The sequence below is a fragment of the Meleagris gallopavo genome, chromosome 6, assembly GCF_905368555.1.
Source record: "Meleagris gallopavo chromosome 6, MGAL_WU_HG_1.1, whole genome shotgun sequence".
Taxonomy (NCBI): domain Eukaryota; kingdom Metazoa; phylum Chordata; class Aves; order Galliformes; family Phasianidae; genus Meleagris; species Meleagris gallopavo.
Genome location: NC_139409.1, coordinates 34,775,561 through 34,799,706, shown reverse-complemented (window position 1 = coordinate 34,799,706; position 24,146 = coordinate 34,775,561). Strand labels below are relative to the sequence as shown.

The 24,146-nt window shown below is 42.2% G+C and overlaps 1 protein-coding gene across 9 annotated transcripts in view; it reads left to right on the top strand.

Moving 5' to 3' along the window:
* Positions 1–1,655: 1,655 nt before the first annotated feature.
* The window catches only part of SATB1 (SATB homeobox 1), a 91,458-nt gene continuing 68,967 nt past the window's right edge, over positions 1,656–24,146 (top strand). For 4 of the 9 annotated variants that reach the window (XM_085226326.1, XM_085226325.1, XM_085226324.1 and 1 more), the window contains exons 1-3: positions 18,807–21,055; positions 21,148–21,217; positions 23,903–24,138. In XM_085226326.1, the coding sequence (XP_085082452.1) occupies positions 23,928–24,138 (211 nt within the window). In that variant the 5' untranslated portion in view covers positions 18,807–21,055; positions 21,148–21,217; positions 23,903–23,927. The other 5 variants (XM_085226319.1, XM_085226323.1, XM_085226322.1 and 2 more) reach the window with 5 other exon arrangements.

Here is a 24,146-nt window from a genome sequence, read left to right as displayed (position 1 = left end):
GAAGGAGAATTATAGTGGAACCTGATGCACATCAGGTAAGCAATAGCACCTTATCTATACTAATCTGAACTTCTCATTATGTTGTGCTGGCCTACAACTACACCGTAACATCCAATGGATATTGTTTACAACAACCTAATAATAAGCAATTCTGTTCCCATTACTGCTCACAATCTCATAGTAAATATTTCTTGTTTCCACAGTAAACTGACTGCAACTAAAAGGTACCACCATGCTTTGTCAAAAGTCAAATAAATCTTGCATTTAGAAAAGGAAACATAACATATATTAAAAAAAAAAAAAGCATGCAATTTGACTAGTATACAAAGTCAATGAAAAATATGATTTATGCTACATTCCTTTCTTTAAAAACATTTTCCACAGTTCAAAATCTTTAAGAGGAAGCGTGGTCTAAATACAGAATTCAGTTCTTGTGCTGGACCTACTCTTAAATCCATGTGTGGCCTCAGGCAAATGCGTTAATTTTCCTGTTTCGGTTTCCCTGCCTTTAAAGTGGGGATAGCACAACAAACCCAAACAGCTTAGTTGCAATTTATATGAATGAGTAACTTGATTATTAGATTTCTGAGACATGAAACATGATTATTATTAGGATTCACTGACCGGCCAGACAGGGGTGTGATACAAATAAAGGAGATGGGTCTTGGACAACAGGAGCACACTGGTTAGGCAGACAGAAGAGCTCAGCAAGGAGGCAGTGGAGAGTTGTGCCTGTAAAAGTGTGAACATCTCCCTTTTACTGACTTTCTATTTATTGCCCCATGGTACCTAGAGACCATGAAAAGCCAACTCTTCTCTGAGAAGCGAATAAGTCCAAAGCACTGCAGCAGACCAGCTGTAGGCAAATAAATTTTTATCTATGTAAGAGAGCTAAATGTTATTTTCCAGTGGAAATGTCAGAATTGATTAAAGCCTGAGCATTTCTATTTAAAATGAGAGCAGTGCTTGATACATTTTAAAGGGAGAAAAAGTGAGAGGCCTGACAGCATGGAGATAATGGGGAGGATTCATCTGTGGGCTTGCTGCAGTAATGTGGTACACAACACGCCAGGCCCAAATTCACCTCTCCATACATAGCATAAATGGGAGTGCCTTTTAATAACGATGAGAAAATAGTCTCCCTGCTAGCAAAGTCACTATTATTAATTGTTATTATTAACCTTTGGGCTTGTGTATCCTTCACAGATTAATGATTATTCAATAACTGTGCTACAAGGTTGCACTTTCTAACACCAATTAATAGAAGAGCACAGCTAAGAAAAGCATTGAGGTATCGACTCCACAGTCTCCGTCTTGATGCAAAGTTGCCTACAGGAACTGTATCTGCCAATTCCCAGAGCAGGAAGAGGAAATGCGCCTCAAAGTCAAAATAAAAGAAAAAAGAAAAAAAAAAAAAAAAGAAAGAAAAAAAGATGGAGCTGACATCCCCGGTCCCCTCTCTTCTCAGTAGGGAATAAGCAGCAGCCTCAGCTTTCAGGGAAAGCTGCACTCATTGCCAGCGTTCACTTTCCAGGAACTCCACATCCAAATTGTGCAGTGGCAAAGATGGGAAAGAAGGGCTTGAAAAACAAAAGAAAAAAAGTCCATCTCCACGGAGAAGTTCCACGAATAAAGACAATTCTCAAACAGCGCTGTTGAGGAGCACATGGTGCCAGGTGACACAGCAGCCGAGAGCGGGGCGAGGGGGTGGGGGTGATGCGCAGCTCCCGACAACGCGCGGCGCGGCGGGACCCGACGGGGCGGCGACCCCGGGGGCTGCGTGCCCTTACACCGCACGGCCCCGTCCCGGGAGGTCGCCACCGCGGTTCGGAGGTCGCTGCCCGGGAGGAGTTGCGGGGGGCAGCGGCGGGGGGCGGGCGTAGAAATAAATAAAGGAGCGAGGGAAGGATGAAGGCAAAGGAGGAAAGCGGGGAAGGGGCAGGGAGTGCAGAGACGGGGGGAGTGGGGGGGAGGGGGGGGCTGCATAAACGCTTGTGTGTGTGTGTCCCACCTGATTCCCCGTTCGGCGGGGGAGAACACACACATACGCACACACATACACACACACACGCGCGCAGCCGCCGCGCTCCAGCTGCCGCCGCTCGGTCCCCGCACCCCTTCTCATCACTGTCCCCCGCCGCGGCGCGCAGCAGGGAATCGTAAAGCGCGGAGCCCCGCGGTCGCGCTGTCCCCGCCGCCCCTCCGCCCCCCCGGGGCAGCGCGCCCGTCCCCGCCCGGAGGGGCCGTGCGAGGCGGCGGCGGCGGGGGGGGGGGGGGGGGGGGGGCGCGGGCACACGCGCAGCCATCCACGCACACGCACGGGCAGGGCTGCCCCGCGCCGATACCTGGTGCTGCCCTGGTGCGTTCCGGCCGGGCTCCTCCTGCCGAGGCAGCGCGGGAGCGGGCGTGCGTGTGCGTCTGTGTGCGTGTGTCTGTGTGCGCGTCTGTGTGTGTGTGTGTGTGTGTGTGTGTGTGTGCGAGAGCGAGCGAGAGCGAGAGAGGCTCTCCCCCCTCCCCCTCCTCCTCCTCGCTCTCCTTCCTTTAAACGCCCACTCCTGATGGGTGAAAAGACAACTTGAACTTCAGTGCAATTAACTTCGCCGGCGCCTCGGAAGCCGGAGGTGTCGCCGGCCTCGCCCGCCGCGCTCCCATGAGTGAGTCGCTCCCGCTCCTTCGGCATCGCTCCTCGGGGACGGGGGGACGGGGGCAGCCGCAGCGGGTCCTGACGGGGAGGGGGCCTCGCGGGGGGCGCGGGCCGGGGTTGCTTCGTGCGGCGGCGCAGCCTCCCGGCAGCGGGACACACACCTGCCGCCGCGCCGCTCCCCGCCACCGGCCCCGCCGCCTCCGTCACGGGAGGGGGAGCGGGGATGGGGCAGAGGGAAGAAAAAGAAAAACCCGAAAAGTTTGGCAAAGTTCTTCCGCGGCCCCGCGCGCCTCTCTGCCACTGGAAGCGGGGCCGGCAGCAGCCCCGACGGCTCGCGGTCCGGGGATGGGTTCGGGACTTCCGCGGGGAGCGGAGGGTGCGCGGGCGGCTACGGGGAGCCGAACCCCGAGTAGCGCGGCAGAGGGACCCTCAGGAAAGCGTCCCCCCTCGCCCACCCGTGGCACGACCCGGCGCTGCTGCTACCGCGGGGAACGGTGCCAGCAGTTCGTCGCTACGCTTCGGGATTTTATTTTCATTTTTATTTATTTATTTATTTATTCCGTTTCCGAACCCGGCAGTCGAGGTTTGGATCACATCGGCGCGCTTTGGTCGCCGTCTGCGCTCGCTGCCCAGGGAGCGCTCCCGACAGGCACCTGCCCGGCTCGGAGTTTCCCTCTGCCGGGTTCCGAGCTTCTCACTGCTGGAGAAACTTCGCTAAAATGCAAGTTTGCTGAAATACTTTGCACCAGCTCCTAAGCCGAAACGAGTTGCAAATGACGAAAGCTCTCTGCTGGCTTTAGTCAGCCCAACTAAGCACGGTGCTTCTGTGCACAGAATTCCCAAATTCAGACGCAGATACTGAAGGCGTGTGGTCGGGTAGCACCCTGTCCTGTCCCTCTGCTCCCTGCCACCTGGGCAGCAGCAGTCCCTTACTTCTACTTCCTATTTTCAGCGCAGTGCATTTGTATATTTGTCTGCTGTAGTCTGCTGGCAAACATTAGCATTCAAGCTTACATTTTTGACAAATGTGCAGACAGGAATAGCATGAATAGGCATCTTAAATATTAACAACCTAAGCATCTGTTGTAAAACAAGTTTAATATATTTACTCTGTTTTTCTCACATTGTTAGGAAAGGTTACAATAAGTGTAAAATTTCAGCGGTAGTTAGCACAAGGAGTGCTTGGATCTTTCACTATCTCCTCAAGCATTCAACACAATCACCAGATAGAAAAGTGGCAAATCAGGCACACTATTCAAAGCCAACCTAAAACAGTAACCGTGGAGTGTAAGGATGTGAATATAGGATGTTCTTTGTTGTTTGTACCTTCCTCTTAGTCTGCAGCACTATCTGTAGAATTGTAGAGTGCTCTCGTATTCCTATATGCTCTGTAATACATTTGCACATCCACTCATTTTCTAATTCGTTCTCTATTTGAGATTGTTATTGGCATTGCCTCACTTTCCAAGTCAAAGCAATGGTTTGCGCAGCAATAACACAAAGCAGGTAGCAAAATGAGCAAGCAGAAACGTAACGTGTTAACTCACAGGCATGCATCTAAACAAACAGCACGCACACATCATGAGGCAGTGGAAGAAAAATTAAGATCATGGGCTGGTGTGTTGTGTGTGCCCACTCTTGAATACAAACAGCTAGTGGAAAAGCTACAACCTACTCCCAGGAATTCCTTCATCCCTGGAATAACATTGTTCAGAGTAGAACAAGAGCACAGAATAGCGAAGTCTCCAAGCAGAGTGTAGAGTTATTTCAGGAATCAGTGCATTCCTTCCCTTTTTCCCACAAGTTCAAATATGTAATAAATAAGTCCTTTGTATGCAAAAGAGTTTACTGGAACAAAAAATATTTAAATGGAATGCTTTTTGTGTGTACACTTTGTAAAACGAGCTGTTTCCTTTTTATATTCTTTGTTAGTAACACTTTAAATAGGAAAGTGGCTGTCTCGGTTTCTCCTCTCCTGTTATTTCAGCAGCACGCACCAACCCTAACCTGCTGCACGCTCCCAGAAAGCACTGTGAAGCCAAGCCAACGCGTAACTCACGAATGGGACGCGCTGCTCTGCCAGATAGAGGCTGTGCCACACGAGCCCAGAGCTGTGTGTGAGCAGAGCATCTCTCATTGTGCAGCGTAGGCCCCGCGGGGCAGCTGATGAGCATTTGCCCTCTGTGGCTGCGCTTCACAGCCAAGAGCGGCCCTGCCACTGCCCAGTAGCACCACAGCCTCCGTCCTGTGGGACCACTGGCACGTCCGTCCCAGCCCTCAACCCGAAAACCTCGTAACAGTGGGAAAGTCCTGAGCGAGCACTGACTCATCTTACGTTTCAGGTTTGGGGGATAAAGGGGTTCAGATGCGTGCGGTTGCAGTTTAGGAGATGCCGGTTGAGATCTGGTGTTCTTTGGAAGTGATGCCACCTTTTTATTGTCATCTATTTTTTAGTCATTTTTAAATCATTGTCAGAAAAATTCAAAGTCCTTTGTAAGGTTTCAAGTTGTACTTTGGAGGAAAAAAAATCAAGGAGGTTATTTTATTAATAAAATAGATTGTGTTATGTAGAAAAAATATATTAGAGATATATATTAAAAGTAGATTTCTGAATTAAAAATGGAAGGAATGTGACTTCTGAAATGTTAGCCGCATTTCTAAGAACTAAGCTATTTTAGCATAGACACTACTGAAGCATTTTATTGCCTTCTCGTACATAACTGCCATTGCTCTCTCTAGATATATTTAATATATATCCAATGAAGCCACAAACTTTCCTTCCACAACAGTTTAAACACATCTGGAACATTTTACTTTCTTATAATTTATGTTAATAGATGTAGAGTGTATATACAATCTTCTCAGAAATCATTGCTTTTTCCAAAGGGGAATTTTTTTACTTTCAGTCGGGGAATATATTTATAAGAACAAAATAACTCAAAGTATGGGCAATTCTATATATCATTTTATTTTCTGTTATATTAGCTTGATTATATAAAGCTTTCATTTAGAGCAATGGGATGATGAAATTACAGAGGAGTGATTGGCTTTTGTTTTTTCAAATGGTTCAAGTTGAGGGCTGCAAAAATGAATGTTTTTGGTTAAGTTTGTTGGGTATGTAATATTTTTCATAGAATTTTGACAAATTAATTTAATAGAAAAGCCACAAGCCTCTTAGCACGAAATGCTGTATTTTCAGGTAAAATGAGAGTTCTGCTTTTGCCATTATAGGCATCAGGCTTCAGTAATCTGCTCCTCTTGTGGAATGAACACTTTCTACTTAAAGCTATCATGCACCTACTGTTTATTTACGCTGCATTAAACTGACAGCACAGCAATCAGAGGAAAAATATGACTTACTTTCCTGAAGTAAACACCGGTTTATAGGTTAGTGAATGTATTTATATTCCTGTCGCCACTAAATAATGGCTGTCTCCGTTTTAATATCTACCTGTGGTGCTATCCATGGCAGCTGGCTCTTCCTTGTCTGAAACGGAGGAAAAAGAAAAGGAGGGCAGGGGAAGAAAAGAAAGTTTTCTAATCATTCCTTGGGGACTGTGTAGAAAACTGATTCAGTATTCCTTTCTGTGGCATTCGGAAGCCAGTTTTAAAGACACAGTATTTGGTTTTGCTGGGTGTATTTGAATTGCATCTCAAACAGTGAAAACAGAATTCCTTAACAGTATTTGTCTATCCAAGTCACTGAAATTGTATATTCAGGCAACGGCAGATTAAGGGCAGAAGCATTTTATTAATAACTGAAAGCACATATGTGTGTGTGATGAAAAATGTTCTGCAAATCTGTCACTATGCAATCAAGTGCATTTTTTAAACTTTGGTTGTCACAAAGTTGCTACTGATTCTAAAAAAAAAAAAAAAAAAGAAAAAAGTAAATCAGTTTGATGGATAAAAAGTAACTTACAGTTCTTATTATATTGAAATATTGCAATTTTATAAAGTCCATGTCAGTAAACCCCATTGGTATTGCTTCTCATCTTGATCTAGAGACCTAAGTATCTTTAGCTGAAGTTAACTGCAGGGAGAGTAACGTTCAGTTTAGAGAAAGCATCCCTAAATTTTCCATCAGTGTGTTCCATTAATAGTCTCTACCCAAGATGTCCATTTTCTTTTTTTTTCCAAAGAGTCTGAAAATTATTATATTAAACACTAAGTTATCTTGTATGTCACTTCTCTTATGAGCGGTACTGCTATCACAAACTCAGTAGCACCTGACCACAATTTGTAGTTCATACTTCAAAAAGGATGTGCTGTAATGATCTCTGCTGAAACGTAGGTGTTTTCTAACGCTTGCCATCCTGTGGCATCTCAGCTTACCACAGTTATCACCAACACTTTGTTACTTAATTGATATCTATTTGCTGCTTTGCAAATGTTGACTTTCTAATGGCTCCTGTACTGCATGCTCTCAATAAGTATAAATTTAGAGATTCATTTCACAGGGAATTGCCAGTCTTGACATTGCTCATGTGCTCTGATCTGGTTCTTGTGCTTTATACCAGCTGTAATCTGTGTAATATAGTAGGAGTAGCATAGCAGTAGTGGAGTACGGGTGTAGAGCAGAGTTACATACCTCATACTGTCTGAGTTGTAAATACACTCTCTTAAACTCGCTGGGCCTGACTTTCCTCTCAATCATACTAGAGGATCTTTGCAGAGGTCTCTAGACCTCTGTTTTGACAGTTCTGATATGGGATCAAGCATTAAGTGTTCAGATGGGCTGAGGGACTTACTAACATACTATGCAGCATTCATGCCAAGGTCCCCTTTTTGCTCTTTATTAAGAATGCCAAAATACCACAGTTTCTTCTGAGATAAGTTTTCCAGCGAGACCGTAGGCATGAGTGTATGACAAGGTTGGCATGGGCTGTATGAAGGCCTCTCACAGTAGTGCGGGCACGCAGCTGGCTTTCAGCTGTGGTAAAGCAGTATTGGAAATGCTTCTCCCCAGCTGTAGGTTTGCAAGTGTTTAGCCCCTGCTCTCTCCTGCTTTTCTGTTATGTACTGCAGGCTGATAAACAGATGAATCTGCTCATCTGCAGGTAGACCTCAGTCACCTGAACTGCACCTGGGAGCGAAGCTTCAGGATGGGCCCCATCTATCAGCCGTGTTGGCCTTGCATAACTCCCAGCCACTATCTGCTCTATCTCTTTCCCTTGGCACATTATGACATGATATGACCTGAGGAGATGAGGGAGGTGCTTTAAACCTAGAGTGCACCTCATCTTCCCAGGATCCTGCTCTGACAGGATTTATTTGGCCAGCAGCAATCATTTGTGTATCGTTCCACTTGCTGCTCCATGTAAGAAGTGGTGGTGCACTGGGATCGTGTATACCCAGAGGACTGTCCCCTGACCTTTTCTGGTGCCTGAGGTCCTGGTTTCAGCTCTGGCACCGACAAGATGTATGGTTTCAGGTAAAGCACAAACTGCAGCATGTTTAAAATCCTCAATGTCACGAGCCCACGGAGTGCCAAAGCACTCAACTTCATGCAGAATAAGGGAAAGCTGCAGTACAATCTCTCTCAAAGGCCTTAATATGCCTTTGGTTTATTTACCTATCTGTAAGATTAGCAATACACGTTTCATTGAGCACTAAAGGATTAATTAATTCTTTATATTTGTAAATCAGTCCCAGAATGGAAAACATGGTAAATGCGCAAAGAATTGCTGCTCTGAACTCCAACCCACATGCAAAGGTACAATATTTTCTTTTCAGTAACTGCACTTAGAATACTTATGTTTGTAACAGCCAAGTAACTAAAAACATTTGCAAAGAGCAGGATAAAAATTCTAAATATCATCCACACCCCATATTCTCAATTTTAATGGAGCAAATAAAAGACAGAAAAGAAGGAGAGGAGAGAGAGTGAGTGTGCATGCACATAAACTTGCAGAGAAACCAAAGGCAGATAAAAGAAGTGAGGAAAAATTTTAAAGTGAGTATTAAAATGTTAATTAATCTTTGATTATAAACATTTTTGTAGAAATCTGTATTAGAAAGACTTTAAATCATTAATGCTTTTCATCATAGGTGGGCTTCCTTGATAAATGTAAAGTTTCAAGAATAATTAGAGGCACCTTAAAACTTTTAAAATGACAGTCTTAGCTCCTAAGGAGTCAATGTAATATAATAATACTGTATGCTTTTTAGTGTTATTTCTGCACTAGACATTTAATTACAGTCTTTGTGAGACATGTTATCTGTATAGTAACCAGTGCATAAAAAGAATGATATATACTTCTACATACAAGCTCTTGCTTGCCAGCTTTCTTTTTAAGATTATAGATTAAGATCTCCAATCCAGAATGTTCATGTCTTCAATCAGAACAATTTTAGACAACTTTCAAGAGGAATGGGACATCCACTGTAATAGTATTTCTTCCCTAGTTAGCTTTATTTTTACAGTAATACATGAACTGTTGTTTAGCAAGGTTTTTTTTTCTGTGCAAGAGCCCAAAGTCAGCACTTTTTTGCTTGTTCAAAGGATAGACTATAGAACAATAAATGAAAAAGCATGTTTAACTTGCTTATTGAGACGTAAGACTAAAAAAATGTAAGAGTAGTTTAGTAGGTTTTTCATATATACAGTTTAGCATTTGGAGGAAGTTTTGAGCTTGCTTTTCCCGTGTCAGTTGTTGAATATTATCTGAAATACACTGTGGGTAAGGTAAATTTAAGACATCCACGCATAGCTGTGGAATAGTGAATGTGTTTGCGAGGAAGATCAGGTACATGAGAGTTTGCCATGTGATATATTTGCAGATTCTGGTAATTGTACAGCGTGTGGAAGATGTTCCTCCACACACTGAGCTGCCCATATTCCCCTGTTCTGCAATGAAGTTGCTTGCAGGACCGGCAGAATGGGATCTGCATCTAACCATTTCAGAACAGAGCTTCCCCTAATTTCAGTACTCATAAGAAATCTCATCATAAAATCAATAAACCAAAATCAATCTTTGTCCCATTGACTGCACAGTATTGACTTTCTTTTTCTTCTTCACTTGACTTGCTGAATGCCATAATCCTTTTGGCCATTTCATTATCTTTTTAAGTTAAAGGATAGAATCATTTTATAATAATATTTTTGTATTTGAAACTTGTGATTTCACTACTTTATTTGGATTGCATGTCCTATGAGAAACTGTCTTCTACATTACCAATTAAAATGACTATTAGGATACCCATAGGTGCAGTTATTATTTTCTAAGGATTCCAGAAGAATTTCCTAGGTACTCTGCAGGAAAATTGAACTATTGGAACTTTTTCTATTTGTGTGGCATGAAGAAAAATATGCCTTAAGATGCATTATACTGTCTGATAAATTGCATTTCCAAGCAGTATTTCATATAGGTTCTGTCTCTTTAAAAATGCAGTCTCCTCTATTTGCCCTATTAATTGTTGATATGTTGCCATCCACGAGACAAAAATTAGAGCTGTAATTAAATAATCATGTGATGCTCCTTAGTGCCAGTGAGAGCAAACTCATTTTTCCAGGCCCTGATGGTCACTGATTATTGTATTACTACTGGCTTGCTTTATTTATTTATTTTTTTTAATGGCTCTGTATTGCTGGGTTACCTAACCACTGCCCTTCTTTGCAAAATTAAAGGAATTGAAGAACATTAAGTCACTCAATTGGCCAGTAGTCTACAGGGACAAAAAGTAGTCTTACCTCCTCTGCTTTTTGGTCACTCTGTTGGTTCTACTGGGAGCGCTACATCAGTGGTGTGGTTGTGTGCCATTTAATTTACACTGGTGTTTTGGCTGGGATGGATGCATATAGGGAATGCCAGGAGAATTACAAAAGAAGCAGGGTATTAAAATTCAGAAATGATTAAAATTGAAATAAAAGGATGCTGCTTCTTTGCCAGTACTCTGGCAGTCATAATGACACATAGAGATTAGTTTCCACCTTCATCTTTTCCTTCTTTCTCATTTCCTCTTGTTTATTGTTGACACATTTTCCTTATGTCTCTGCTTCTCAGTGTTTTTTTTCACTGTTACATATTCCTACTTTTTCTCTTTCCTTAAGCATGGAGAAGCTTACTTAACCTTATTATAACAATAACAGAATAGGTTATTAATATTTAATATGCACATGATTAAAATTTCTCTCTTAAACATAGGTCAGCTCTATTATTAACTGACATGTTATTTTTCATTAAAAAAATTTTTATTCTGCCCTTACGGTTTCTCAAACACCCTTTACTTTGGTGGTGATTTAACACATAATGTTTAGAAAACTGTGTTAGGCTAGTGAAAAAAAAGAACTTACCAGTCATGGATAATCAATTATGCATGAATTCAGATATAACAGATGGAAAGTGGTGAGTTAAAGTTTCTCTTTAGCTTCATGATTTTTTTGTTTTGTTTTTGTGACACCTGTCTCTTATGTATAGATAAACATCTAACATAGCATACTGCTTTTCTTGCATCTTTGTGTTTTTTGTTTCTGGGGTTTGCATTTCTTTTTTATTGTTGTTGCTTCTTTTTGTTTCTGCCAACGTGGCATAAACTCATTTTCCCTTGTTTCTAACTTAATATTTTTAATTTGTTTGTCTGCTAGCATTTCTATACCACCTTTCTTTTGTAGGGGTAAATTATCCTGTGATGAAGTTGGCATTTAAACTTCTCATAATCTACACAGTGTCATTTAACCTTAAAATTGTGTCAGCAAGATATGTTAAATTGCATGAGTTCACTTTTGCCTTCAGCTGCCCATGGCCTATAGTGTTACGACTTGAAAGCAACAGGGTAGACTATGGCTATGCATATGTATTCATATATGCATATGCACACATTCTTGTGATTGTGATACTTATATAGGCGTTCCCTCCAAAGGCATTAATTAAATTTCTTTCAATCCTTTGACAATGAAACAGATTGCTTTACTGCTTTTTATTAAAAACTTCAATACAGACTGGGCATGCTATTTGTTTTGGTCATGGAAAGATTTTCACAGAACTAAATCAAGCAAAAGACAATAACCCTGTGCTATTTGCCCACAGCAACAACCAATTGATATTAAGTTAAATATTTATTTTTTTCTCTCTTTTTTTCCTTTTAACATAGATAATTCTAAAAGAGCTCAATGCACATACATAGATGTGAGATGATCGGTTTTTTTTATGTAGTTGATTCTTGTTGGCATTCTGGGGAGTTCTTTTATTTGAAGGTGTTCTGTGTTTCAGAAATATTTGAGTAAGTTGATTTGAACATTACTTTTCTGTGACTGTAAAAATTTGGAGCATTTTCTCATGTGTATCCAACCACATTTGAAGCCGCACATTTTTAGATATCGTGCAGAGATGTTTTCTACCTGTATAACAATGAAAGAAAACTGAGTTGAGAGAATGCACCCTATATTTTTCATGAACAGAATATAGGAAAGCTTCCCATGAGCATGTTACCTACATTTTTGAAGGAAAAATGATAGCATGAGAATGAGATTGTAATATAACTCGCCAGAAACAAATGACACAGAAAATATCCTTAGAAAATGAACATGGATACTGTGAAAATAATTGACTTCATTGAAGCTGGAGCTCTGCTCTGCCCTCGTGTCCATGCCTCAGTTTTCCCACTCATTTCTTACTTGGATATTCTTACATCAATATAAAATGCAAACACTGTCATTTAGAGATTTTTTTTTTACACTGAGACATTTCTTTCAAATACTTGCAAGAACATAAATAAACCATCATGAATACTATCCTCATTTTCCCCTAAAAATGCCACATTCCTTTGGGTTCTGAAATGCTCTTACCCATTGTGGCCCATTTCTATTGTAGACTCCACGCAGGAAATTTAGAAATACAGTTGGTTTAGAAAACAAATACATTAAATATTGGAGCATGTTTTTATTATAGTTTTCCTCTCCTTTCTCTCTCTCTTTTTTTTTTAATCATTTAAAATCAGTGCAAGTATTTTGAATAAGGTACTTGGAGTAACATTTTAAAGTGACTTGTTTTTGCCTTATGTTGTTTGCATTTAAACTAAGCATACTCTGACACATGTATGGGTGACCTTTATCTTAGTGACACTGCATATGCTAAACATTTTTTATTTTAGCGCCTGGATATTAACAGATACCTTGTTCCTTAAAAGAACTGTGAACATAACAGCTAATTGTTCCTGAAAAGAACTGTGAAAAACTCATTCATTTTGTCTTCCTTATTACGGAATCTTCTGAGTTTGAAATTGGAGCAAGTCCTAGAAGAAAAAGTGAATTCGGCCAAAACCACCAACTTTCAATTTGTTTTACACAAAAACCACACATTTTGCATGTATTTTATATACAGTGAATATTGACTCCTGTCAAGTTTGGCCATAATTAGATGCAGTTTTACTTAAAAGGTTTTGAACCTTAAAAAAAGTGTAGAAGAACCTGGGCAGAGTTCTGAGTTAACAATGAAACTGGAAACAGGACATTTCATGTGGTTTTGGGTTTCATAATGAAAGTTTGACATAGTTCAAATCATCAATCAGTTCTAACCATTTCCTTAGACTTAAACTCTTCCATATTTTTTTTTCAGTTTTTATTCGTGCTATCAGGTCAAAGAAAAAGATGGTTGTTTGTCCTGTTGATGAGATGTTCTAATGTAACAGATCAGTGCTGTTGGAGCACACAGTACAAGCACCGGAACCCTAGCTGACAATGTTAGTCCTCCTGCAGTGCTAACCACAATGGTTCAGATTATTTTCTGCCATACTGTGCAGTTTTGCTTGGGCTGGGCTGTGTGAAATTCATCCTCACTCAAAAGTGTCGCAGTAAACTTCTGTCTTCTTAAAAGCCTTTTTTTTTTTTTTTTTCCTGTCTGGGAAAAAAATGCAGTGGTTGGTGGTGATGGAAAAGGAGTCAGGAGTCAGGAAAGGGAAGGGAAGCTGTGTCAACCAACAAACTGCTAACCACTTTGGAGATAACTTGGTTATCTTTGGTTAGCTTTGTTCTTAACAAGCAAAACCAATGGAAACACCATTCATTTATATATCTGGGGGGGTATAGTTTACATATCTTTAAATTATGAGAACTTCTGTTCAGATATATCCTAACTGCTTATCAACCAACTCTTCATCAGGCAACAACTACATGCTAGTCTCTTACCTAGGAATTATCTAGCGCTGTGATGATCAGGGCTTTAACAGGAACCATTCTCTTTTCATCTCCCCGTGTCTCATATTAAATATCTTCTCCTGATAGGCATGAAAATTTTACTTCTAGGGGAGAAATTTGGGAAATTAGTGACCTGCAGAACACACACTTACGACATAGGTAACTTGGCTGATCCTAAAATGCTGGCTTTCCTCCTTCCTTCCAGCTGTTTGATTGCATTTAAACAATTATAGAAAACCCTATTGCATTTTTTTTGGTTGTTATTTCTATGTGAAGTAGTTTGCTGCAGTTGCCACATGGAAATTACAAGCATGACTCATCAAGGATCTACTCTACTGTTATGGATGGAAGAGGATATAGTCTAGAAAATGCTTTTAAAAAATAATAATTGAAGCTTGTTATTTGAGGTAGTTTGGAAATCCACAGTCATAAAAATATTGGTTTATATTAAATACCATGCTGTTAGTGTTTATGGAAGTTGCCATGCTGATATGCTTGGGGAGTGAACTCAGCTTATCCACAGAGCAGATAGAGACTGGGCAACTACAGAGTAAGAGTTATGTGATTAAGCCATTAATATTCATCACTGTAATCTTTTATGGGAATGTGGACACCTGCCTACTGCAGTTTCAACCATCTAGACTCCTTGTGGCAGCCAGGGGTAGAAGAATTTCTATTCTCATTAGCAGTCATGTTCACCCTTCACTTCCTCCCCATGCCAACGGTTTTGTTGGCTTTTCCTCCATAATTTTCTTTCAATAATTTGGCTTGTGTAGCAGAAATGGGCAAATTAAAATGACTGTTGGGGCCACATTGGTACAAACGTATGCATTTACTTCAGATGTATCTTAGTCAACATAGATACAGAGCTATGAAAGGTGCTTATGCAAAATGATGCAGTAGTTTGACTAAAAGCAATTTGTTTTACCCTAAACTGCATTTTGCATATTCTTGTTCAATCTTACTTTTAAAAGAAAATTCCATTATTGAAATACACTGCAGAAAATGTTTGCAGGAGTAAACGAGCCTCGTCACATAGGCAATCAATAGGGAGATGTCTGTTTGTATATGATTTTACATATCTGCAAACTGGCGGAGACATCCAACTACAAAATACTGCACCATGGGACACTGTGTAGATATCTGATACTTTCCAAGGGATTTGGGGTCCGTAAACTAATGAATGCACTACATGTAGCCATATATGTAGATTTTTCACCTCTGGCGAATATGGTAAGGATAATTTACTTCACTTAATAAGCAATTAAGTGCAGTTCAATACAGCTGACTACTGTAAGTTAAATATCCATTTTATGGAACTGTTTCAGGACATTGTATGTAAGAGAGCACAAATGAGAAGAAATTGCTCATGCAAAATGTGAGAGAGGGGACGACAGCTTGTGTGCGATGCCTCTCAGTGCTATGAATTTCATTTCATAGCACTTTTGCTTTTTGACAGGCATACTTTCCAGGCTGGGGCAGGTTGCAGTGAAAAAAAACTTGGGACCTCAGCGTGGGGGATGCGGCTGAATGCTGTGATTCCCATCGGGGTGCACTGAGACCTTGGGTAGCGTGAAAGTTGTGACTGCCGCAGCCAGGTTGGCTGGAGGGTTTCAGTGGTGTCAGGGCAAGACAGAGGGGAAGTTACTCTGAGAAGACTGAGAAGCAACTTCCATCAGAGGTGCAACACTTAGTAGGGTTTCAGGACTCAGTCTGCACCACAGCACCATTGTTCTGAGGCTTGCACAGATAGACGTGGGAAAGGAAAGCAAGGATGCTCCAGAACTCTTCCCCCTTAATACCTCTGTCTACCTCACTTAGCAGTAAGGTGCAAACCACTAGGGTGCAAATTACCACACCCTTCAGAAAGCCGGGGACTGTTATTTTCATCACCTTGCTGTCCAGCAGTCACTGCTACTCACACGTCACCTCACAGTGGGGAAAAATACTGTTCAAATCATCAGCAAAGTGAATTTCTTGATGGTCCTACTGCTACAACAATTTTCTGTATCACCTCCAGCATGGGCTGGAGCTGATGAATTACCCAAATGTCCGCAGAGTTGTCAGAAATACGTACATGCAAAACCCAATCAGCCTGATCTCCCAAAGAAATCTGATAAAAGAGAATACACAGCCATACTGGTTTTGCTCTGCTGCCAGGTCCTTTCTGTTCGCCTTGCCCAAGAGCCAAGCCTCAAGACATGGGCCCATATTTCCTTATTTGTTTTAAACAAGAAAAGATTGGAATAGAGACCTTAGAAGGCACCGAGGCACCAAGCCACAGCAGAGAACTTGTTTTGTTTTGCAGCCACTGAGACTGCTGCTCGACAGTTAATTCACTGTGAGGTTGAAGAAACGCAGTCCAACTTTTTAACTATTTGTCTTATTTCAGCATAACCTAGTGTGAGATACATTTACATATCAGACATACAGTGCAGCATCTTTATTAAGGGTTAATAAGCTTTATTAAGCATATATTTGTCCACCGTTTGTTGACTGGAAGCTATGAAAAATATGATGTTACTCCTGCTGCATGTTTAAATGATTGCCTGCATACGTATCCATGACAATATCTATTCATCTTCTTTATATATGTTTTTATTATAAATATCTTTGTTCTAATGGAACATTTTAATATCAAAGTTGACACAGTGAAGTGTAAATTAGGGTAGGTCAAATGAAAATCAGATATCTTTATCTTGAGTTTATTCCAAGTAGTTGGGTATTGATAAGAGAGATCTGGTTGCCTGTACGTCAGGACGCAGCAGCCCTGTTACCCATGCCTGCTGGTCAAAGCCTGCATTCCACGCTCCGCCTGCCAAGTCTGCGGCAAATAACTTTCCCAGACATAGGTGATATGCAGAAATTAAATTAATCCATGTTGCAGGGAGTTTACAGGGTTTAGCACATATATGCAGTTTCAAGAAGAGAGCGATTTTCTGTAATCATTTATCTCAAGCATAGGAAGCATATGCATGATTATATAATTAACAGAATATTTGTTTGTCAGTGTTTGGTTAGTGTGCATAATAATATCATTATTAGGCCTTCTGTGCTCCTGTATTATCAGATTGTTATCTCCCTGCTCCTTTAATTCACCGTCTCTGCTTTTTAGATTAATCACTTTGTTTAACTCTGAACATTTTAAGGGCTTTTTGACCGTGAAGGGAATGGTCTCTGACACCAAAGCAGAAGTTACTTTAGAGCAGATTCTAATCTTTTTGTTTTCTTGGTTGTTGTTATTGTCGTATCCGGTAATCACTTTTGTAGGGTGGTGCTCGAGTCCCTAATCTTGTTCCAAATCATATTTTTAAATATTTGCTCTATTCTAACCAAGTCTGCATCTCTCCAATTACCCTCACTGCCCCTTCTGTCCATTGCATTGCAGGCAGCAGTCGCCCAGCCCAAACCCCCTCTGCTTTCACATTTTTCTTCTTCCGTGGTTGGTGCTGCTGCTGCTGAAGATGACTGTACCAGGCTTTCCTGGAACAGATCAAAACTGATACAATGCTGATACTTTCCATTGTGCTCGTGAAGTTTTAATTCTTCAAGTTAACACTGTCTTTCCTCCAAAGTATCAGATATCTTGGGAAATAATTATTCTTTGTTTCTTTTTTCATTATTATTATTATTTATTTTTTAACCTTCGATCTACCGTCTTGGAAAAAGATAGGTTTCTAAATAAACAGCCGCAAAACATTTATCCCTTGATCGCGTACTATGGAAGGTGTCGTCAACATTTTCCCTTGTTTTTCTTTGTGAAACGTGTTTCTTGTTTGTTTGTTTTTTTTTCTTTTTTCTTTTTCTTTTTTTTTTTTCCCTTTCAGCACTCTCAGTAGCAGTCTTAGTAACCTTTTTCAGGACATGCAACATCTGTACAACTTTTCATGTTTCCTATGCATTCCACCTCCACTTCTCTGCTTTGACTAACAGCATTATGTAACACTGTACTCATTTTTGAGCATTTCATTTCTTTGCTTCTGAGATTATAATCTATTTTGTGCCTTGCTAGATACGATAAATATTTCATGTATTTCACCCTATTACCAATTTCCTTTTCTTTTCATGCTGTCTGTGCTTATTTCGGTAAACGTCAGCTTCTTTCTTTACCCAGCCCTGATACATTCCCCTTGTTTTATAGTAACGTGCATAGTGATAATTCAGCTCTTCCTATATGTATTGATTTGTCTGTTCTTTGTGCAGAGGCCACGCTCTGCTCATCAGCCTCCCCACTCCCCACCTTTGCTCCTTCAAGTTTGCGTGTGCAGTTCACGAATTTTCTTAAGTTGCTACTCTAATTATTCTGGCTGTGTGTCTGCTTGTGTAGCACAGTTCATCCCTTCTTTGCTTGATGATGCAATTCTCTTTTCCAGACACAGCCTAGGCAAACAGAGTGCAGTTTATCAATAAAGAAGTTTAATTTCCCCCTTATCTCGCGGCTTGTACAAACTTGTTGCGTTCAAGTTTGTCTAGTTGGGTTACTTTTTCCCGAGTGCATTGTGGGAAGACCTACGTCTGGCTGGCAGCTATTGATTTTGTCCCCGCGTTACCATCTTCGATGCTTCGCCCCTCTCCGCGGTCCCGGCGGTGCCCCTCCTCTCCCGTCCCGCGCTGCGGCGGCGGAGCCTCAGGGCCCGGCGGGGCGCTGCGGGGTGACCCCTCCGGGTGTCTCGGGGGGGGGGGGGAGGGAGTGAGGGGGCGGGAGAGGATGGGGGTTCCGCTGTGCGTTTGCAGCGCGCCCGCCGCTGTTCCTTCAGCTCAGTCGGTATAAAGCTAGGAGGGGGAAGAGCAAACTTCCTGCCCGGCTCGCTCCCCCGCCCGCAGCCCGGCACTGCCGCCGTGCACCTGCCCACCGCACAGTTCCACGAGGAGGGGCGGGGGCCGCGCCGAGCACGCCGGCAGGATATTGTTCAGCCTTCACCCCTGCCCCTCCTCCTCTTCCTCCTCTCCCCCCCTCCCCGACGTTCTTCTCCCCCCACCTCCCGCCGCCGCAGGCCCCCATCTGCCGCCTGCGGGCGTTGCGCGGCGCTGCGCGCTGGGCATTGTGGCGGCGCGGCGCAGTAAGGGCCGCCTCACCCGCACCCAGCTGCCTGCAAATTCGTGCGCGCCCGGAAGCCGCACGCCCTCTTCCCTCGGCCCCCCCGCCGCTCACCTACTGGCGGCCCCCCCCGGTCCGGCCCAGCCCGGCCCGCTTCGCTCCCCGCTGCGGCCCCTCCGCTCTTTCCCCCCACCCCCCTGCTTCCCGGCTCCCTTCCCCCACGCCTTCACCGCCGCCTCCTCCTCCTCCTGCTCCTCTGCCACTTTCTCTCTCTCCCTCCCAGGACGCGTCGGATGATCCGGGGCCGCCGGGGAAGGGCTCCGGGCAGCAGCAGGGAGGCTGCGTCCTCCTCCTCCTCCTCCCGTTTTGGGGGCTGTAGAAAAAAAAAAAAAAAAAAAAAAAAAGGAAAGAAAAAAAGAAAAAAAATGAAGGGGAAAAAAAAAAAAAAAGCCGGTGGTGGCCTCGGTGTTATTTTGTATTAAAATGAGGAGGAGGAAGAAGAAGCAGCGGCAGCGGCGGCAGCGAGCGGTAGCGGAGAGGAGGAGAGGCTGTGAGCAGGGGACGGCGGCGGCAGCAGCAGCAGGAGGAGGAGTAGTGATGAGTCAACTAATAATTTAATGGGGACAGAAACAGAGAGGGAGAGGGGGGGGAGCAGAGCGAGCAGCTCCGGCCGGGGACACACATAACACACACACACACACGCACACACAGATATCCGTGTAACATCCAGCAACAACACCGAACCGGCCTAAATCACCACCGTGCCCAGGCAGCCAGGGGAAGGGAGCACTAAAAAACTGAAAGGGAGGGAGACAAAAAAACAAAGCCTGCCATTATTATTCTTTTTCCATTATTATTGTGGTTTGGTATTTTTTTTTTGTGTGTGTGTGTGTGCGGTTGTTTTTGTTGTTGTTGTTGTTTCTTTTTTTTTTTTTTTTTTTTTTTTTTTTTTTTTTTGCTGGTTTGGGTTTTGTTGTTGTTGGCTTCTTGCAATCTTTCTATTTGATATTTTTTCCCTCCCACCCCCCATCTCGCTAGTAACTCTTCTCGGAGTTCCCAGATTTTTATTTTTATTTTAGTATAATTATTTTTCTTTTGCTTTGCAGACAGGGAGCCCGACTTATTTATTTATTTTTTTAAGCACTGATCTTTTTGTGATTTTTTTTATTATTATTATTATTTTATTATTATTATTATTTCCCATTCTCATTTCTCCCGGCTCTGGACTCGCAGGGAGTGCAACCTCGTCACTTTTTGTAGTGGTGCTGCTGGGTGCTTCCTTCCTCCCTCCGCGCTTTCTCTCCCTCCTCTCTTTGCGCTCCCCCCGCACCCACAGCAGCCCCCGGTAAATGAGAGGAGACAGGTCCTCCTCTCTGCATTTTTATTTTTTTTCTTTCCTCCCGGGACCGCAAAGGCGAGATTAAAAGTGGCGTTTTAGTGCCTTTTTCCTGCGATTTTTCTCGACACTTTTTTTTTTTTCCTCTTTTCTTTCTTTCTTTTTTCTTTTTTTTAATCTCCAGTAGCGATCTGCGAGGCTGAGGTTTCCGCAGAAAGTTTGGGGGCTGTTACGGTGTGTATTTCTGCGGAGGGGGAGGGGAGCGGGCTCCTTCTGTGTGTGCTGCTCCTCTGGGTGCCTATTGGAGAATAATAGTGTAAGTGACAACCTAGAAGTAGACTTTCTGCTCTTCACACTGGATAGAAAAGCTGCCTTTTTTTTTTTTTTTTTTTTTGCTTTGATTTTTTTTTTTTCCCCTAATACCCCCCTCTCTCACTTGCATTGGTTTTATTTTTGAAAGGACAGCCAGACTTAAGTCACCTCCCACCTCCATTTAAACCTGCTACTTTATTTTTATTTTTATTATTATTCTGAATTTTGAGCACTTGTCTGATCAATTGCTCTTCACCTCCTTCCTCCGCCGCTCTCTCAAAAGATATTTAATATAGATTTTATTTTTTTTTTTGTCCATTGCCATTTTTTTCTCATGGCTACTCTGTTTCTCGCTACCTATTTTTGCCCCTCCCCGCCTAAAGGAAAATAGCAACAAGAAAACAAGAGAAAAAAACAACAACAAAAAAGAATATTAGGGGAAGTAGCCCTCAGGTCTGCTGCCCCCCGCGCCCCCCAGAAAGGGGGGACCTAGGAAAACATCACTCTCGAACTTCTTCCTCCTCAAGAGCTCGGGCTGCAAAGGAAACCTCCTTTGTTTTTGTTATTTATATGCTGTCAAGTTTTGAAGTGGTGAGTTTCGGGTCGGTTTTGCTAATTTCACTCCGAAAACTGCAGTGTTTCTGTTTCTAGATAAGTACTTTGCTTCTTTGTCTCTTTAAAAGGTCACAGCGAAAGCTTGGCCTGGATCGCGAGAGCCATATGGAACGGATAAGTGCGGAGCCTCTCTCAAATGTGATTATGGGGTTTTATGGGGGAGGGAGGGAAGAGGAGGGGAAACGAATGGGGAGGGGGCTGGTTCGGGAGGAGAAAAAGAACCGGGAGAATAGCGTCGCGACAAAAGGGGACCCCGGCCGGCTCCCATTCAGAAATTGTGCGGTGCACCCGGGTGCTGGGAAACTGTGCCTCGAAATTGTGTTCGGCCCCGAACGCCCGTGCTGAGAACTTGTAGTTGGGAGAGATGCCTGAATGCGAGAGCCGAGGACAGTCGGCCTGGCAGCGGAGCGGAGAGCAGTTGCTCCCTGCAGCCCTCTCCCTGGGCAGGCCCCGCTGGTTGGTGCTCATCACTATTCCACGCTGAGGTTTCAGTGAACTTTAGCCTTGGGCATGGAGTTTAAATGAGTAAATTAGGTGTTTTATGTGCATGTAATTTTGCTTTGTAACATAAAGCTTTTTACAAGATGACTAAGCGGGGAAAGGATGCCGATGGGTGGGTATTCCAAGGCCGAGTGAAATGACCCATTTGGTGGTTGGGTTGCAGTCAGGGCAGTAACTGAGCGGCGATCTATCACTTTTATGCACTGTACATGATGGAGTGCGATTCTGACTCATGATGACTAGATACTTTTTGTAGCAAAGAGCCTCGGTGCATTAGAGTACTTCCGAAGTTGCCAAAAGTGATGAGGATTTTCTTGTGTGAAGCTTTTTTTTGTTGTTGTTTTGTTTATCCTCCCTCCCCTTTTATTTTTATTTTTTAATTTTAATCCTCTCCTTCTTGAGAAGGACCAGAAAAGCAGTTCTATAGCATGTCAGCATCGTCAGAAATGTAAGAAGATGTTAAGGGTTTGGGACTGTAATTCTTTCCTTGGACTGCAGTTAACACAGTAAAAAAGGAATACTCTTCCCAAAGTGGCTAAAATAAGCATGTTTCCCATTAATGAGACATGCGACCTAAAGCAGATGGGATTGAGATGAATGAGAAACCTTAGTGTGTCACCTTAGAGAGCGAGTAAAAATAATGATTTTCTAAACTTTGGCTGTTTTCTGGCATTCTTTAGGTTGCTTGTAAACGTTCGGATTAATATATTACCTCCTTCTCCGCTCTATCGGGAAAAGCAGTGCAGTGTTCACATGAGAAAAAACAACTTATGGAATTGTCATTGCCATATATACCAATGACATAGAATAGTACGTATGAAAAATTCCCGAGATGTTTATGCTTTAATAGCTTTGCGATGAAATGTGCAGAAAACGTGCTGAATTACTAGGCAACTGAAAGAAAGTAGCAATTATCAGATTCACACTAGTCTTTCTGAACAGAACTTCCCCAGTATTAGTAGTTGCACTCAGTAACGTAAAAACTAGTTCATAAATTAATGTCTAGTCACCTGTCCTTAGTGATTATCTTATACGCATGGCGTAATTGTCAGCGCAGTCACTCCTTTCTCTGTCAGAGAAAGGCAGGGTAAAATCCCTGACAATCATAACAGTATTGATGAATGAAATCATAACCTGAAAGATGTCTTGCTTGTCAGCAATTGATGGCCCCTATACTTGGTAAAATAGATTCTGATGAGTAGCAAAAATCCTCGAAACCTACTCCGTTATGTTCTAGGCGTTGGGGATTTTTAGTGACTTAGCTGGAATTGTTACTCATGGACTGTGGTTTTGAAAGTTTGTGAAAAGGGAAATACAGGCAAGCTAACGTACACCTTTTCGTAATTTGTTATTGAAATTACTTCCGAATTTGGGTTTCATATATCTATGCGAGTAGGTAACTTCACATCACCAAGAGATTTTTTTATATTTAAGGCTTTCAAAAGTCCTGTTGAAATTGTGATTTTTTTTTTTTTTTCAACACTGTGTTTTGTGAGATGCTGCCTTTCTTCCCTCTTAGTTTTAAAAAAATAAAATAAAATAAAAAATAAGAGCCTGCTCTATTTAACTGTTAAAGCCTAATGCCTTAAGAATTCTTCATATGCTTATCTTAAACTTTGCGGAAGTTGTTGAACTTTCCTAAAAAATCAATCGGGCAACTCAAAGCAACCGCTTCTCACCGCTGTTTTCCGAAGTTAAATGTTAAATTCTCTTCTAATTTTTATTTTTAAAGTGTGGGAGTGAAGTTGTAAATGGACAGTGTTCTACTTCACTAATAAATCTGTTCCTTCCTCAGCTAAAGTTTGAACAATCTCTCTATTGTTGTGCATCCATTTTTTATCAAGTAGATTAAGTACAGTTTCACTGGAATCTTTTTTTTTTCTCTCTGTTTCTCCCCCTCGTTTTTTGTAACACAATAAAACCACCCAGGATTAATAACAAATCTTCCTGTGCAATTTGTAACAATAGCTGTGTTGGAGCATGTATCTTGACAAACGTCATCATTTCTATGAGTCTTAGTCTCTGCCAGATTTATAAGAATATCTGGGACGGTTTTGTTAAAGGGGTGCTCTAATTGGCTTTTAAAAAATAATTCCATCAGATCATGGTGTAATTTCTCTGTAAACTGGGGTCATTTTTTTTGGAGAAGTTTGTTGTTGTGTTTTTTTTTTTTTTTTAAAGGCATCTTCTGCCTTGTTTAAAATAGTTATTTGTTCTTCCTTATGGGCTTATGATGCATATACATCTCTGTACATGTGCAGGCTGTGTACGTATACATATGCGCACACGTGTACAACATATATTTTTTTTGAATCATGGCAGGTGATCTTTAGAGGCGGGACTGAGTATGGATCATTTGAACGAGGCAACTCAGGGGAAAGAACATTCAGAAATGTCTAACAATGTAAGCGATCCGAAGGGTCCACCAGCCAAAATTGCGCGCTTGGAGCAGAATGGGAGCCCATTAGGAAGAGGAAGACTTGGAAGTACAGGAACTAAAATGCAAGGAGTGCCTTTAAAACACTCTGGACACCTGATGAAAACTAATATTAGAAAAGGTAACACT